We start from the raw sequence: 14360 nt of genomic DNA on the forward strand, positions 1-14360 counted from the left end.
AGTAGTTTGTGAGTTAGCAGTAACACAATACGTGTACCCGCCGGGAAGCAATAGGTGATGGAATAAAAACCCACTTGGCAGAGCATTTCAAATAGCGTCCAAGGGCACGTCCAGTGGAGGTGCTCATAGTGCAGCTTAAAAATAAGAACCGTACTAACAAGAAACTCCCAATAGTGTGATCCAAATTTTTTACTAGTTACTTGAAGAAGTTGCTTAACACTATGAGATGTTTGGTTCTTCCGGAAACAACAGATTCAGGAAAAAAAAAAAACACCTCCAAGGTTGAGACCGCGTCGAACCCCAAGTACGCGAAGAAGAGAACCGCCGAGGCCTTGATGACGCCGCGCGCCGTAGGGGGCCGAAGGGGGTCAGGTTCTGGGGGTGGGCTTTGATGAAGCCGGCGATGACGATGAAGACCAGGATGAGGGAGTGGATGATGGTGGCCACGTTGTTGAAGACGGAGGAGGTTTTCGTGGTGGACATTGCCAGCATGGCTATGGCTATGAGAACCACCACGGCTATGGGGTCCAGATGGCTGTAGTCATGTTGGGGATTATTATGCGAAAGTCATCTGGCTGTTTGTTGCATAAGGTCGCAAAGCATGACCATCATATGGGGACGTCCGGGGTCGTGAGGGTGAGAGAGAGGGGAAGAGAAAGCGAGACATTTTTTTGTGAGAGGAGAGAAAGTGAGACGTGAGAAGAGAGAATGAATAAAAACAAATTTCCAGAAAACAAAAAAAGAGACGTTGAAAAGTGGCGGTTGAGAGACACGTTGGAAAAAATTTGAACCGTTGGTGATACGTTTATAAATTGATATTCACTATCCTTCATTCACTCTTTATCATTCACTCTTTATAATTCACTGTTCACTGTTCACGATTCCTGTTCAATGGACAGCTCTTCTAAAACATCAAAGATTTCTAAATCTGGTCAATACTCAATGTCTTTTAACACATATGTATCTAATGATTGTGAAGAATATGATCCAACAACATCAATGTCTCCTCCAATAAGTCAAAAAGCAGCGAAGAAAAAAGCAAAAAAAAGGTTGGTGAAACATCTTCTAACAAAGAGGAGTTGGATAATATGACAAAAGCAATGTTAGAAAGAAGTGCTGCACTAAAAAAATTGGCTGAAGCGAAAGAAGTAGCTAACTTTAGTGCAATGTATGAAATTCTCATGAAGGACACATCTAGAATGACTGAGAAACAACTCAAAGATCATGAATTAGCTTGTAATTTTATTAAGCGCAAATTACGAGAATAAATATTATTGTAATTTTAATTTATACAAATTAGACTAGTTTTATTGTAATTGAATATAATTTGTTGTAACTTTATTTTCACTTATACTTATGATAATAAAAATAACAAAAATTGTAATTGAACAACTCGACTTGATAGAACATATTTGAGAATGTTTTGAACATCATAATAACGAAAATTAGTGCGTATTTAATTTTTATATTTAATTTTGTTGTAATTTTTGGTATTTTTTTATTACATAATTCTTTTTATTATTGTAATTTTTTTATTATATAATTTCTTTTGTTAGTTATTTATATTTATATATTATCCATAATAATTAATTTTATAAAAATTTATTATAAAATGTAGTATAAGGTGTCAAAAAAATATAATATGAATTGTAAAAAAATAAGAGTGCTTATAAACAATTTTTATAAGAACAAAAATTGTAAAAATTAATATAAGTTACTTATGAGTGACGTGACTCAATATAACCTATTTAAAGTAGTTAAAAATTACTTATAAATAACTCCCATTATAGATGCTCTAATGTAACGATTTGGTCATATCGACTTAAAATTTCCTTTATTTTCTGTTCTTTTAAAAAATAAAATATATTATTGTCTAAGCATTGACTCCAGCACCCTCCAGCCTCTCATCCCTTTCTACGTTTTCTTTATATCTGTTTCTGCGTTTATTTTGTGTGCTGGAGAGGCAGAAGCAAGGGAAGATCTAACATGTCCAAATACGGGTGCTTGCTTTCCAACTGCTTCGCATATATTATTGTACACGGCAATTTATAAAAAAGTTCATCAACATTAAGCAAGAACCGGGAAGAATACCATCAATTGAAAGAATAAAAAGGAATATTAAGAGTGCAGTACATTTGAGAAATTACCCTCTACAGATTTTGATGTATGGCCTAAATCAGAAATAGTATTGGTCGACAGAAATTAGCAACCAGATGAAACATCCACCGATACATAGCTAGCTGGGTATAATGTTGAAAATCAAACAAGTCGATTAAACAGTTTTTGTTCTTCTCGGAGGATCTATTTCTCTCAAAGAAATATGGCAGAATACTTTACAACAGCAAAAATTTTCCCTTGCAAATATTTGTGCAATACTTTGGGAAACAAAATCAGTAACCTGTTCCTGTCTTGCCCCGCGACAAAATGCATTAGTGCCAATGGTGGCTAACTGATGCATCCATCTATTCAGTGATGAACCAATACCAAATATGGGCCAACTGTCATAAACAAAATCTGTGTTAATTTTGTCTCCTATGACGTTAGACTCAGACCTATTAAACATTAAGTATTTCTCAAACTACATGAATTTCATGTTGGATGGCCCTAGAGGCGCAAACTTTCTCATGTTAACAACATTCTATTTTCTATAGTATCACTTAAAAACCTGTATTTAGAAATGAACGGTATTCTGCACTTGCTTAAGAATTACAGCTAAGATTCTATAGGTCACGATACAAATCAAATCATACCTATCACACACAATAGAATTGGTGGGGGATTACTTGACAGGTATGACAGCATCTAGATTTTTCTGAAGCACCCAGCCTTTTGGGTAAGCTATATTATGAGCATTCAAATGGAGATGCCAGTTCAATATTTTTGAACACCCAGCAGGTGAACCTTCCATTTGACTTTCATCTTCCACCAATTGTTCTATAAAGGTGGTCTCCTGCAAAAAACCAAAGCCATATCAGTTCACTGATTATACATGGCAAAAAAAAAATGAAATAGTACGGAAAGCTGAACATATTAAGCCATGTTTGGAAATCTGTTCCAGCCCCCCTAAAGTATGCTCATTGGAAAAGTAACAATGGAGTTACTTCTTCTCTACTAGAGACTCAAACATGCGCTTAATAGGTTGGGACAGATTAAAGAGTAACAATAGGAGACATACTTGAAAACCCTCCTTTACTGTGTCTAACTGTCGTATGGGATTTGAAGAAGGTCGCCGCCATCGTTTTGGATCCCACAAGATTGTGCTGTTGAATGCAAATCCAGACATATCAACATGAAATCTACGAAGTCTTCTACTTTTTTCATTAGTGTGCCATCCAATCACTTGGCTTGCATTGCATACGGGCCCCTCCAAAATGGCCTTGTTCTTGCTCGGTGCAAGCATGGCAACAGGCCAAGTGCCAAATCGGCTATAAAACAATTTCAACATTAGAACATGTGAATATATATGTACAAGAGGGAGGACACAATTCTTAAAGGAAGAATGGTAAAAGTTCAATGTGCAGAATGGCTGACAAAACAGTGTGGATGACATGAAAACACTATTGTTATATACAGCACATATAGCAAACCAATAGATACAAGTATATGACTCAAAGAAAGCTTATCATTACCAATCCCAATACTTTCATTCATTTAGGTAAGAAAATTTTGATTCTATTTCTTCAACAACATGGAAATGCAGTCAAGACATAACAATCAGAGGGATAACGTCACTGCCAATGACAGTTGGCTCAAAAAGTAAAGGCAAAAAAGTTACTTTTAATCCCTAAAGATGATCCTTCATTGGTAGGTCATTTATTAGTACCACTGAACCCTCATAGAGGCTTGTGACATGCTCTGAACTTGGAATGGAATCTCCTTTCCCCCTAAACTAACAAAAAAAGAGGGAAAATGCAAAAGGTGCATTTAGTTAGATTTTGGTTTTCATTCAGCTGACATGTTTTCTCTAATAATTATGTAATCATGAGTCATGACCTTACTTTGTATCTTGTTTTCAAAAATTGACAAAGGAAATGGAAAAAACAATATTTTTGTTGTTTTCATCCTTTCCTTTATAAATTCTTGAAATAGGGAACAAAGTAAAGGCCGGACAGCATTAAAAAAAAAAAAAAAAAAAAAAAAAAAAAAAAAAAAAAACTCCCCAACTCTTCAAAGGATGCACAAAAAAAAGAAAAATCCTCTCAAGTCTTAAAAAAAATAGAAGACAACACTTGAACACATGCTTCAAAATGCTAGTTAAAATTACCAAATATATAGCTCATGCCTTCACAAAACCACAAACCAAAAAAGTTTTTCACTATTGATTTCTGCTCTACTGAAAAACTGGGACATAGAAGACTTTAGAGCAAGAATATAATCAAACCAACTCGAGTATATTTTGTTAAGTATATAAAAGGACAAAAGTACAATTAAATATGACCATTATGGCTTAGCTTGAATACACTTATCATTTATAGAAGAACATAAAGAGGAAAAAAAATTAAACTTCTATCATAAGTTAAAATCAACTTATGCACGTTAGCTATTTTAAACTCTCATCCAATTTCTCCAATGTTTGATTAATTTCACCTTCCTAGTCTTTTCCTATAAATGTTTTTTTGCAAAGTTTATCTATATTGGGCCTATATATTTTTAAAGGTAAAAGAAAATATGAATTAACACCCTAAAAAAGGACAGTTGTCTACTTTATTACCAAGAGAAGCCAAATACCCCAAGACAAATTATACAAATTTAGTCATGTAATTATTAAAATAAAGCTAAACAAAATAGGAGTAAACCCCCAAATTTGTTCCTCAAAACACATTAGTCCCTAAAGAATGGAGCCTCCCTGCTCCTCCCCTTGGCTAATAACCACCTACGTCAATAATATCTCAATTATCTAATTAGCTGTATCCAAGAAGCGAACACTAAAAAGGCAAATGCCACCAAAAAGCAAGCGTGCCAACCGCTTTGAGCCGTGTAAGTAACTTGAGGCAACAAACAAACAAACAAGAGGCAAAATTCCAAAAACATGCGTGATAACACGAATCAGATGCACAATAACTCAAATTCCAAACATGAAGGAAAAACACGAAACGAACAAACAACACTCCAATCAAGCAGGAGAAAGCAAGTAAGTAGTAAGTACCTGATGTCTCTCAAGGCATCGAATAACTCGAGAGAATACACATTATCATCGTCCGCAAAGTAAACAATCCCATCAAGCCTATGGCGCTCAATGTGCTCCAACGCCGTGTTCCTCTGATGAACCCCTCTGTCCTTCACATCCGTCGAATTCTTCTTGCACACCAAATGCCTATACATCACGCCCGTCTTCCGCAGCACCTCCGCCGTCTCCATCGACGCCGCGTTCATCTCCACCACCACCCACACCACCGGCGGCGGCACCAGCCGCAGAACCTGCGCCAGCCTGTTCAGGAAATACGCCTGAAAAGCCCGTCCGTACGTCGGCGTCACCACAATCAACGGCTTCCTCGGCGCGAAATCGAACCTCTCGCTCTGCCTCTCCCTCTCCGCGCTCAAACTCACCGGATCGATCACCAAACCCTCCTCCACGCCGCGATTCCGCAGAACGCGACCCTCCCGGAGCCGCTGCGCCTCCGCGTGCGGCGGCGACTTCATCTCGAACGAGATTTCGTGCGAGCGAACGTCCTCCGCCACGTGGCCGAACGGAAACATTCCTAACAAAAACCCTACGAAGAAGCACAGCACGCACCTGAACGCCGCGCGCCTCCACTGCCCCTTCCGACCGTGCCTTCCGCCGGCCAGCCGCCGCAGCGCCGCCACCAGCGCCGGCAGCGGCGACGAGTACTTGGCGTTCGCGTTGGCGAGCTTGTGCGCCGGAGAGGAAACGGAAAACGCGCCGTTTAGGTACTGGCGATCGTGATACGCCGGCGACAGAGTCCGTCGAAACGACGCCATTAATTTAAGCTCGATTCAAAAAAAAAAAAAAGAAGGAGAAATGAAAATTATGGCGGTAACTGAAAAGAGAAGTACATGAGGAAGGAATAGAGGTTGAAATGAATGAGAGAAAGATCGAAAACCCTAATCCAGTAGATACTGTGTGAAGCGAGAATTTAGAGAAATGAGAGATCTATTGCTAAATCTTCAATTTATCACTTTCTTCCTATTTTCTTCACTCTCACTCTCAGATCAAGACATGAGGAGAGAAATAAAAGTCTGCACAATCTGGATTCGGGTCGGGTTAAGGATCCGGTGCCTCAAATCAAAGAAACTCGTGTACCCGGCAAAAAAACAAAATATAATAAATAGTGAACGTTATTATTCATTTCAAAACCTCTCTTTATCAATGCCATACGCCATAGTTTAATTAGTTGGCCTCTTTTTTTTAATTCTTCTATTTATTGAACATGACGTAATAATCTTCTATTCAAATTATTGGGATATTTTCATCACCAACTCATCGTATTATTTGACCAGTAAAAATCATATTATGAGAATATGTGAATTCATTTTTTATCGTTAATTTTCAGATATTATATAAACGATATCTGTAAACCAAAAAATAAATCTCAAATGGGTCTTATTGATAAAAATTAGTTAAATTAACTACAAAACACATAAAAAGTACGTGTAAAAATAATGCGTTTTCTTTGTTTTATTTATAGAAATTATAATAACTATAGCATGCTTTTAATTATATATTTTTTGAAAAGTGTTTTTAGAATAAATTTGAAGATATTATAAAATTTAATGATTCAGAAAATGAAAAGCTAATAAAAGAAATAAATATTCAACGTCAAATCTTTAAGAATGTTGGTAATCTTAAAATAAAGATCTCGTGCACTTCATGCCTAAATATATAATAAAAATCACGTGTTAAATTAGACAAAAGATAGGTTTTCTTTGACTTAATATTTCAGTATATTTTTTAAAAAATATATGTATGCTAAAATAATCTCTCTCTATATATAAGATAAGTTACATATAAATTTTAATGAAAAAATTAAATACGTGTTATTTAGTAAAGGTAAAACCAACATACCATTTATCTATTAATAAATAATGCGTCAAAGATGTTGTATTATCTATATTGAGAGAGGATATGTGTTAATATATTACTAATACTTCTCTTATAAAATACTCGATATCATATAATTTTGAGGTTAGTAACCATAAGGAAAAAATATATAAATAAATAAATAAATAAATATATATATATATATATATATATATATTGCGTACCCTTAATATATACTGAAAATTTTACAATGTACTGAAAAAAAATACAAATGCATTATAAAATACATTTGAAAGTAAAAAATGAAATATAATAATATAATGCTAATAAATATATAAAAACGTATAAAAAAATTGTGTTAGTTGTTATATTTAATAATTTTTATAGATATTATAATTAATAAATATAGTATTTTATGTTTTTTGATATTTAATTATAATATATTAATTATGCTTTTTTTACTGCATTAATTATAATATATTATTATGCCTTTTTTTACTGCATTAATTGTGATATTTATTACTGTAATATATTTATGATAAAATAATGTGTCAGTACAGTACATTTTTTTATATATATATTTTCATTTAATCACACTTATATATGATAATATTGTTGATATTTTTAATCATTACTTTTATGAAAAATATCTCTGATTGATTATTAGTATAATTTCTTTTTTACTGATAGTATATGACTATTACTTTAAAATAAAAAATGGAAATATACGTTATTGTAATATATAAATATATAATTATCTTTTTCTTAATTTGTATCCTTTTATAAACATATTATATTTAGTTGATGTAATGTTTGGCCATTTTGTTAAATTTGATTGTATAGTATATATTTAACAAATATAGTGTTTGAAAAAATTAATAAATGTCTAAATTAATTCATTTTAAATTAATTCATTTTAAAATGCATACTTTGTAAAAAAGTTTATGAAATATTTTATAGTTATTAAATACAACATTTAAATATTTGATAATCTTATTTAATTTGACTCTCCACTATGAATTTAATAAATGGAACATTGAATACTGTAAAAAAAGTCAACAAAAATTATAATATATTAATCATTTTTTTTTATAAAGATATAAAAAATTATAAAAATGGTCACAATGAAGATTGAACCTAGGTGTTCATGCTTCTAACTATCCCAATTCCCCCACATAGTGATTTAATTATGTCATTTATTAAATGCAATCTACAATTACCTTAAATACTATTATTAAATTTTACATATTAAATATAATAAATGTAATAAAAGTTTGTTAAACATATGAATTTTCATGAAATCTATGTATGGTTAAAATCTATAAGAAAAAAGTAAATATTACTATAAATTAAGACCTATATAGATAATAATTATATATTCAACTTTTATTAGTTTTGTTATTTTTTAAAAAGTAGTTTATATGGTGTCAACAAAAATACTAGTTTATAAAACATTTTGAAATAGATAATTCAAATATATTAATATAATGTTAGTAAATTGTTAAATATAATACTATATGGTGTCAATTTTTTTTAACGAATACACCTAAAAATTCACATAGTGAATCGCGCTTTATTTATTTTCAAACAAAAATATATATTTTTTAATGTAATTACTCTATTCTATAACTATCGATAAATAATAAATTTTATTATTAATTTTTTTAAAAATTTATAAACTAGTGTATAATATTTTTTAAAATAAAAAAAATTATTTATTATTAGATTGTCCAAGTAATTAATTTATTTGTTACTACCACTAACACCACTTAATTATATGGATACTTTTTTGAATAATTTTTTAAATTATGACATTATATATTAAGACTGACTAATCTAATTATTTTTAATGATCTTGATGAATTAAATATATATATTTTTTAATATATAAGAAAAAAAATAGTATATACTATAAATTATTGAGGATAATAAATTTAGCTATTAGAGTAACTTTATCTATGCCCTTCTTTTCGAATGAAAATACTTTAAAATGAAATGATAAAAATAATCCTTCATTTGATTAAAAAAAAAAGGGAATTGTAAAATAAAAGCAGCAACCATTTATATAAACCTAAAATTAGGTTGTTGCATGTGAGGAGAAATACACTTGAAGCCCAAAACGTGGGACATTCGGAGTTTGACTATTTTTGTGGACAACACGTTTGACCTTTTATTAGATATATAATTATGGGAAACCCCATGTTGTTCAGCGGTAGGGGTTGATCCACGCTTAAGTAAGGTCAGAGGTTCGAATCCTGCCTTGTGTATGCAGCCGCGTTAAATCTTGGGGCCAGGTCAGAGGTTCGAATCCTGCCTTGTGTATGCAGCCGCGTTAAATCTTGGGGCCAGCTATCCCACCCTTTGAGGTGCCTCCAACATAGCGACTGCTGTCGGGAGTGGATACTCCAAGACGAAAAAAAAAATATATATAATTATGAGCATTTTTTGTCTGAATATTGTGACAGTAAGAAACACTAAAATAAAAGGAAATAGTGTATTAAAATAACATTGCAAAGTGTCGGTACATCCTCTTCCGACAAAAATGAATAGAAATCGAATATAAAGGATGCAGTTGCTTTTATTATAAATTATAAAGATGGAGGAGTAAGCTCTTAAATATCAAACTGCGAAAAATCTATTCTCCAATAGGACTTCGTCACATTGGGATTGCTATTTACTGCTCTGCATTTCTTTTGTATAAATAACTCTACATATTATTTCCAATCATAAAAAGTTTAAACTATTTCCTCTATTTTTTATATATATTAACGCGTTTGATAAACATAAAAAAGTTTTTTAGAAATATGAAATTAAAAATACTATTTTTTTTTCATCTTTACTATGTTATTTAAAAAAAAAACACATTTTCATAAAATATTACTGTTTCTTATAAATGCTATTGACCTATAATTTTCACATAACGTTATAGAAGAAGTCAGAATTTAGAATTTTCAAGTTAGAAAGAAAAAATCAATGATGTAGAGACTAAAGAGACCACGATACTCTTGTTAGTTTACGTAATATAATGATGAAAAGTTTTGAGAGAATTTTTCATTAGATGTAATAAATGAGTAAATTCAAGACTAAAATATTATTATTAGTATTTGTTGATGTCTAAAATGGTAGATAATGAGGGATACCCTGTAATTATCAAATATACAATCAATAACAAGTTAAAAACATTATTGTTTATTTAGTAGTTAATTAAAACTTTGAAATATTTAATTTAATCATTAGATTTTATTTGTTAAGTTGAAGACAAACAAAAGTTTACTTAAAAAATTTCACCTCTAATATTAAGATATCGCTTTGAGTATGTATACGTTACAATATATTACTTATTATAATTTATTTATACTTTTAAAAATAAAAGTTGTTTCTAAAATATCTCATTTTATTTTTTAATATATTAAATATTATACTTTTTGTATTATTCATATCGCAATACCGAGCTCTAGCTCGGTATTACAGTGCTAGTTAATCTCGGACACGTGCTAGGCGACGTCAGTCAAGACAAGGGCCGACATCCAAATAGGTCATAAACTGATCTCAGGCCTATGGCCCAACGAAATCCTAATTCATACAAAGGTACGTGCATTACTTATACGAGACTCATACACCTACAAACACTAACTTTAGCATCGGAGTCCCTTTTGCAGGTACCACCCCCATCTTGGAGCAACAAGCATACTCAATAAAGGAGGTTCACCAATCTTGCCTAGCAGATCGTCCCTACGACCGATCTCTTGTAAGAACACTTTTAAAATATTTTAATTTTACAAAAGTCATCAAGGCATTAATTAGCAACTCGTTTAATAATATTGGCTTAAATGTGTTTTTAGTCTCTCAAATTTAAAGTAAATTTATTTTTGGTCTCTCAAATTTAAAATTGTTGTTTTTAGTCCATATAATTTAAAAAAAAATAGTTCTTATATTCAAATTTTGTTAAAAAAATTTATCAAATATTATTGCATAAATCTACCTATTGGTTTTCCCATTAGTGGAAACATCGCATTAAATCCGATTGATATTGCATAACCGTTTTAATTAGTCACTTTCAAATATGTTATTAGTGATCTGTGGGACTAAAACAAAATTTTTAAAAATTACAAAGACTAAAACACAACAATTTTAAATAAAAAACTAAAAATAAATTTATATTAAATTTAAAGGACTAAAAACATATTTAAACTAATAATATTATTGTCAACAATATTTACCATGAAAATATTTGTAACCATTCTCAAGTAAGTTTATGACTAATTAAATAAATTCCAGTCAATTTTAGAAATTGTGAATTTTCAAGATTCATGATTTTGGCTGTGAAAAAGAAATTCGAACACCTAGCTAGTATTTTCTCTCAAATTCCAAATAATCAATCAGAATTTAAACTTTATTTTGTCATAGGTGTAAATATAATTGAATATTTTTTTTCGAAGGCTAAATTAGTGTCTTTATACAAGACACTATTTTTTTAAAAGAAAAAAAAAACAGAAGAGGAATGATTTCAAGACATTATTTAAAGAAAAAAAATTACAAATTAATTCAGTGGAATAAAATAGGAATCGTATTTCTCTCCAGAAAACTTAAAAAAAACATGTACGCGTCATTATAACAATATTTACTATAAAATATCAACCCTTTAAACTTTGTTTGAGAGAGGGGAAGAAATAAATAAAAGAGAATACATGACAATTGATTTGATTGAAAATAAAGTAAAATAAAGTGAAATTTATAGTTGTTTGATAGAGTGAAATTAAGTAAAAAATAAAGTGAAGTATTTTAAAATTATGTTTTACATAATTGAATTTTTATATAAAATAAATAATATTCATAGTTACTATTTTCTTCTTCTTTTTACAATATATTTTAAATATTATTTTATTATTATTAACACACACATATATATATATATATGTATATATATATATATATATATATATATATATATTATAAATAATTTTATTCAAAAGGAATAAATGTAAATTATTTTTGTTATTATTATATTTATTTATTACTATTATTGGGGTTTATCTTTTATAAATAATTTTATCTAAAAATAAAAAATAAAAAATATCATTATTATTATATTTGTTTATAAATATTAATAGTTTAATTATTTATAAATTTATTTAAAATATATAATTATTTTCATTATATATATATATATATATATATATATATATATATTTACACACACAAAACACCTCCACTTTCTTATTTTTATAAAGAGTAAATTTCCCCATAAATCCCCTCATTTTAGAGGGAAATTTTTTTTTTACCCCTTCTCATTTTCTTCACAATTTATCTTTACTAAACAACATCAATTTTTTAATTTTTTTATAGTTACCTTTTCTTCCATCCTCTTCTTTTCCGTTTACCCTTTACCAAACATGGACTTAGTTTAACCTATCCAACTCTTAGATTTTATCATTGTTTTAAATTTGTGAAACGGTTAAAATTTTGTTGTTTTTACTTCATGTGATGACTAAAGTAACAAATGAAGTTATATATAAGAAGTAAAGTTATTTGATTACGTTAATAAATATTATATTACTATAGTATAGATTGGAAAATATTATTTTTAGTTAAGGGACAGAGGCCAATTAACGATAAATTATTCATAACATATTTTAGAACATGTAATTTTGGATATGTTTACTGACCGGTTATTTTTTTTAAATTTCTCAAACAAGATTTCTCCCACATATTTGAATTTCTAACTAAAAAAAGAAAATCAATGCATGAAAATATTTATGGGCCACTTAGCCCAACCTCTATCTCAATGGAACGGCATGTCTCAGTCTAAATAAATCAGACAATGGGGCTGGGCCGCAAACCTTTTTAACCAGATTTTACGTACAAAAGTGAAAGCCTTAAACGAACGTTTCTACTTCTACATCTTAATAATTTGTAAAATACAAAATTAATCAATCTAACCCTTTAAATTATTTCATATTATTTTTATGATCATATATATATATATATATATATAATTTCATATAATTCGGATATTTTTTGACATGTTATCTGTAAATAGACATTTACCTATACTTTAAGAATTGAAAATTAGAATGCATTGTCAACATATGTATGATAACTACTTTAAATGTTGTATCTGGAATGATTTTTGATTGAGCGTAAAAATTAACAATAGTGCATGGAAATTAACTCCCTCTAAGACAAAAAATCTTTTACAACAAATAAATGTTATCAAGTGTCACATTTTCATATTTATTTTCGTTACCAGGTCAAACTGATATAAAGAATTAGCATAGAAAGAAGTGGTAAGGTATCTTAAAAAATTGAAGTTAATTTGTTTATCCCCTTTTGATTCTTGTGAGAAGGTTGAGAGTAGTCTCATATATTTGACAAAAACATGGACAATGTCCATATCTTGCAACAGTATTCTGGCCCAACCAATCAAGTCCACGAACCTAGATGGCTGGCCTAAGAAGAAAAACATTGATAGAAAACAGTGCATTGAATTGAAGCACAAGATGTGTCAGCAACCCAACATTACAGAAAGTATAAAACCAAAAGAAAGCCAAACCATTTTTGGATAGAGTCCTTAACCAGAATTTAAAACAACAAATTGTACAAATTGTTCCCACCCTACATGATAAGTGATATAAAATTTAACATCTATGATCTCTTCAAATGAGCATCTTGTATGGAAGAAGTAGGACACCATCATATAACTATTCATGTGATCCATTTCTCAAAAACACAAAGTAGCTCTAACATGTAATAGAATACCCGACTCCAACACAATTTAATTATTCGGATTTTTTTTATAAAAAGTTATCTATTTTAGAAATTTAGATTATTTTTTTTCCCTGATAGGTAAAAAAACCACCTTTTGTAAAACAGAGAAATTATTGAGCTTCATAAAAATAGATTTAACTCGGTAGTTTTACACTGTTAAATACAGTTATAGAGGCTGTTCCTGTTAATCCAATATGAATAATCTAACTTGTGCAATGTATTTTATTTTGCTTTTAATCGACGGTTGGTTCTTGCCTTACTCTTGAATATTGTCTTAGCTTCTAAGATACAAGTTTGACAAGTTGATACGCACGAGTAAGTGATTCGAGTGTTAATGACCATATGAGTGTATGCTTCCGTATTACACAATGCGTTACGCTTAAATCGCTCCACTTGGTCCAAATTCAAGTCAAAAACGCTTTACTTGAAAGACAAAAACTTGGATCTTTTACTTTTTCCCCTTTCTTCCAGAATTATCCTATTCAGTCATTTTGTTCCTATTGGACCCTCAATCGGATAACTTCTATACTCTGGCTTTTACAATTCGAAATTGAATTTTGGTTTCGTTGCGATCACAATGGTGGCATGGCAA

General features: G+C 30.3%; 1 protein-coding gene across 1 annotated transcript; it reads right to left on the minus strand.

Moving 5' to 3' along the window:
- Positions 1 to 2067: 2067 nt before the first annotated feature.
- IRX9-L (Nucleotide-diphospho-sugar transferases superfamily protein) lies at positions 2068 to 6243 on the minus strand. Its single transcript, XM_020373082.3, has 4 exons — positions 5147 to 6243; positions 3176 to 3425; positions 2751 to 2950; positions 2068 to 2498 (listed from the first exon to the last, which is right to left on the minus strand). The coding sequence occupies exons 1-3, from the start codon at positions 5938 to 5940 to the stop codon at positions 2780 to 2782; spliced, it is 1215 nt and encodes a 404-aa protein (XP_020228671.1). The 5' UTR covers positions 5941 to 6243; the 3' UTR covers positions 2068 to 2498; positions 2751 to 2779.
- Between the last annotated feature and the right edge of the window lie 8117 nt (positions 6244 to 14360).

The sequence above is a fragment of the Cajanus cajan genome, chromosome 6 (assembly GCF_000230855.2).
Source record: "Cajanus cajan strain Asha chromosome 6, NIPB_CcT2T_4, whole genome shotgun sequence".
Lineage (NCBI taxonomy): Eukaryota > Viridiplantae > Streptophyta > Magnoliopsida > Fabales > Fabaceae > Cajanus > Cajanus cajan.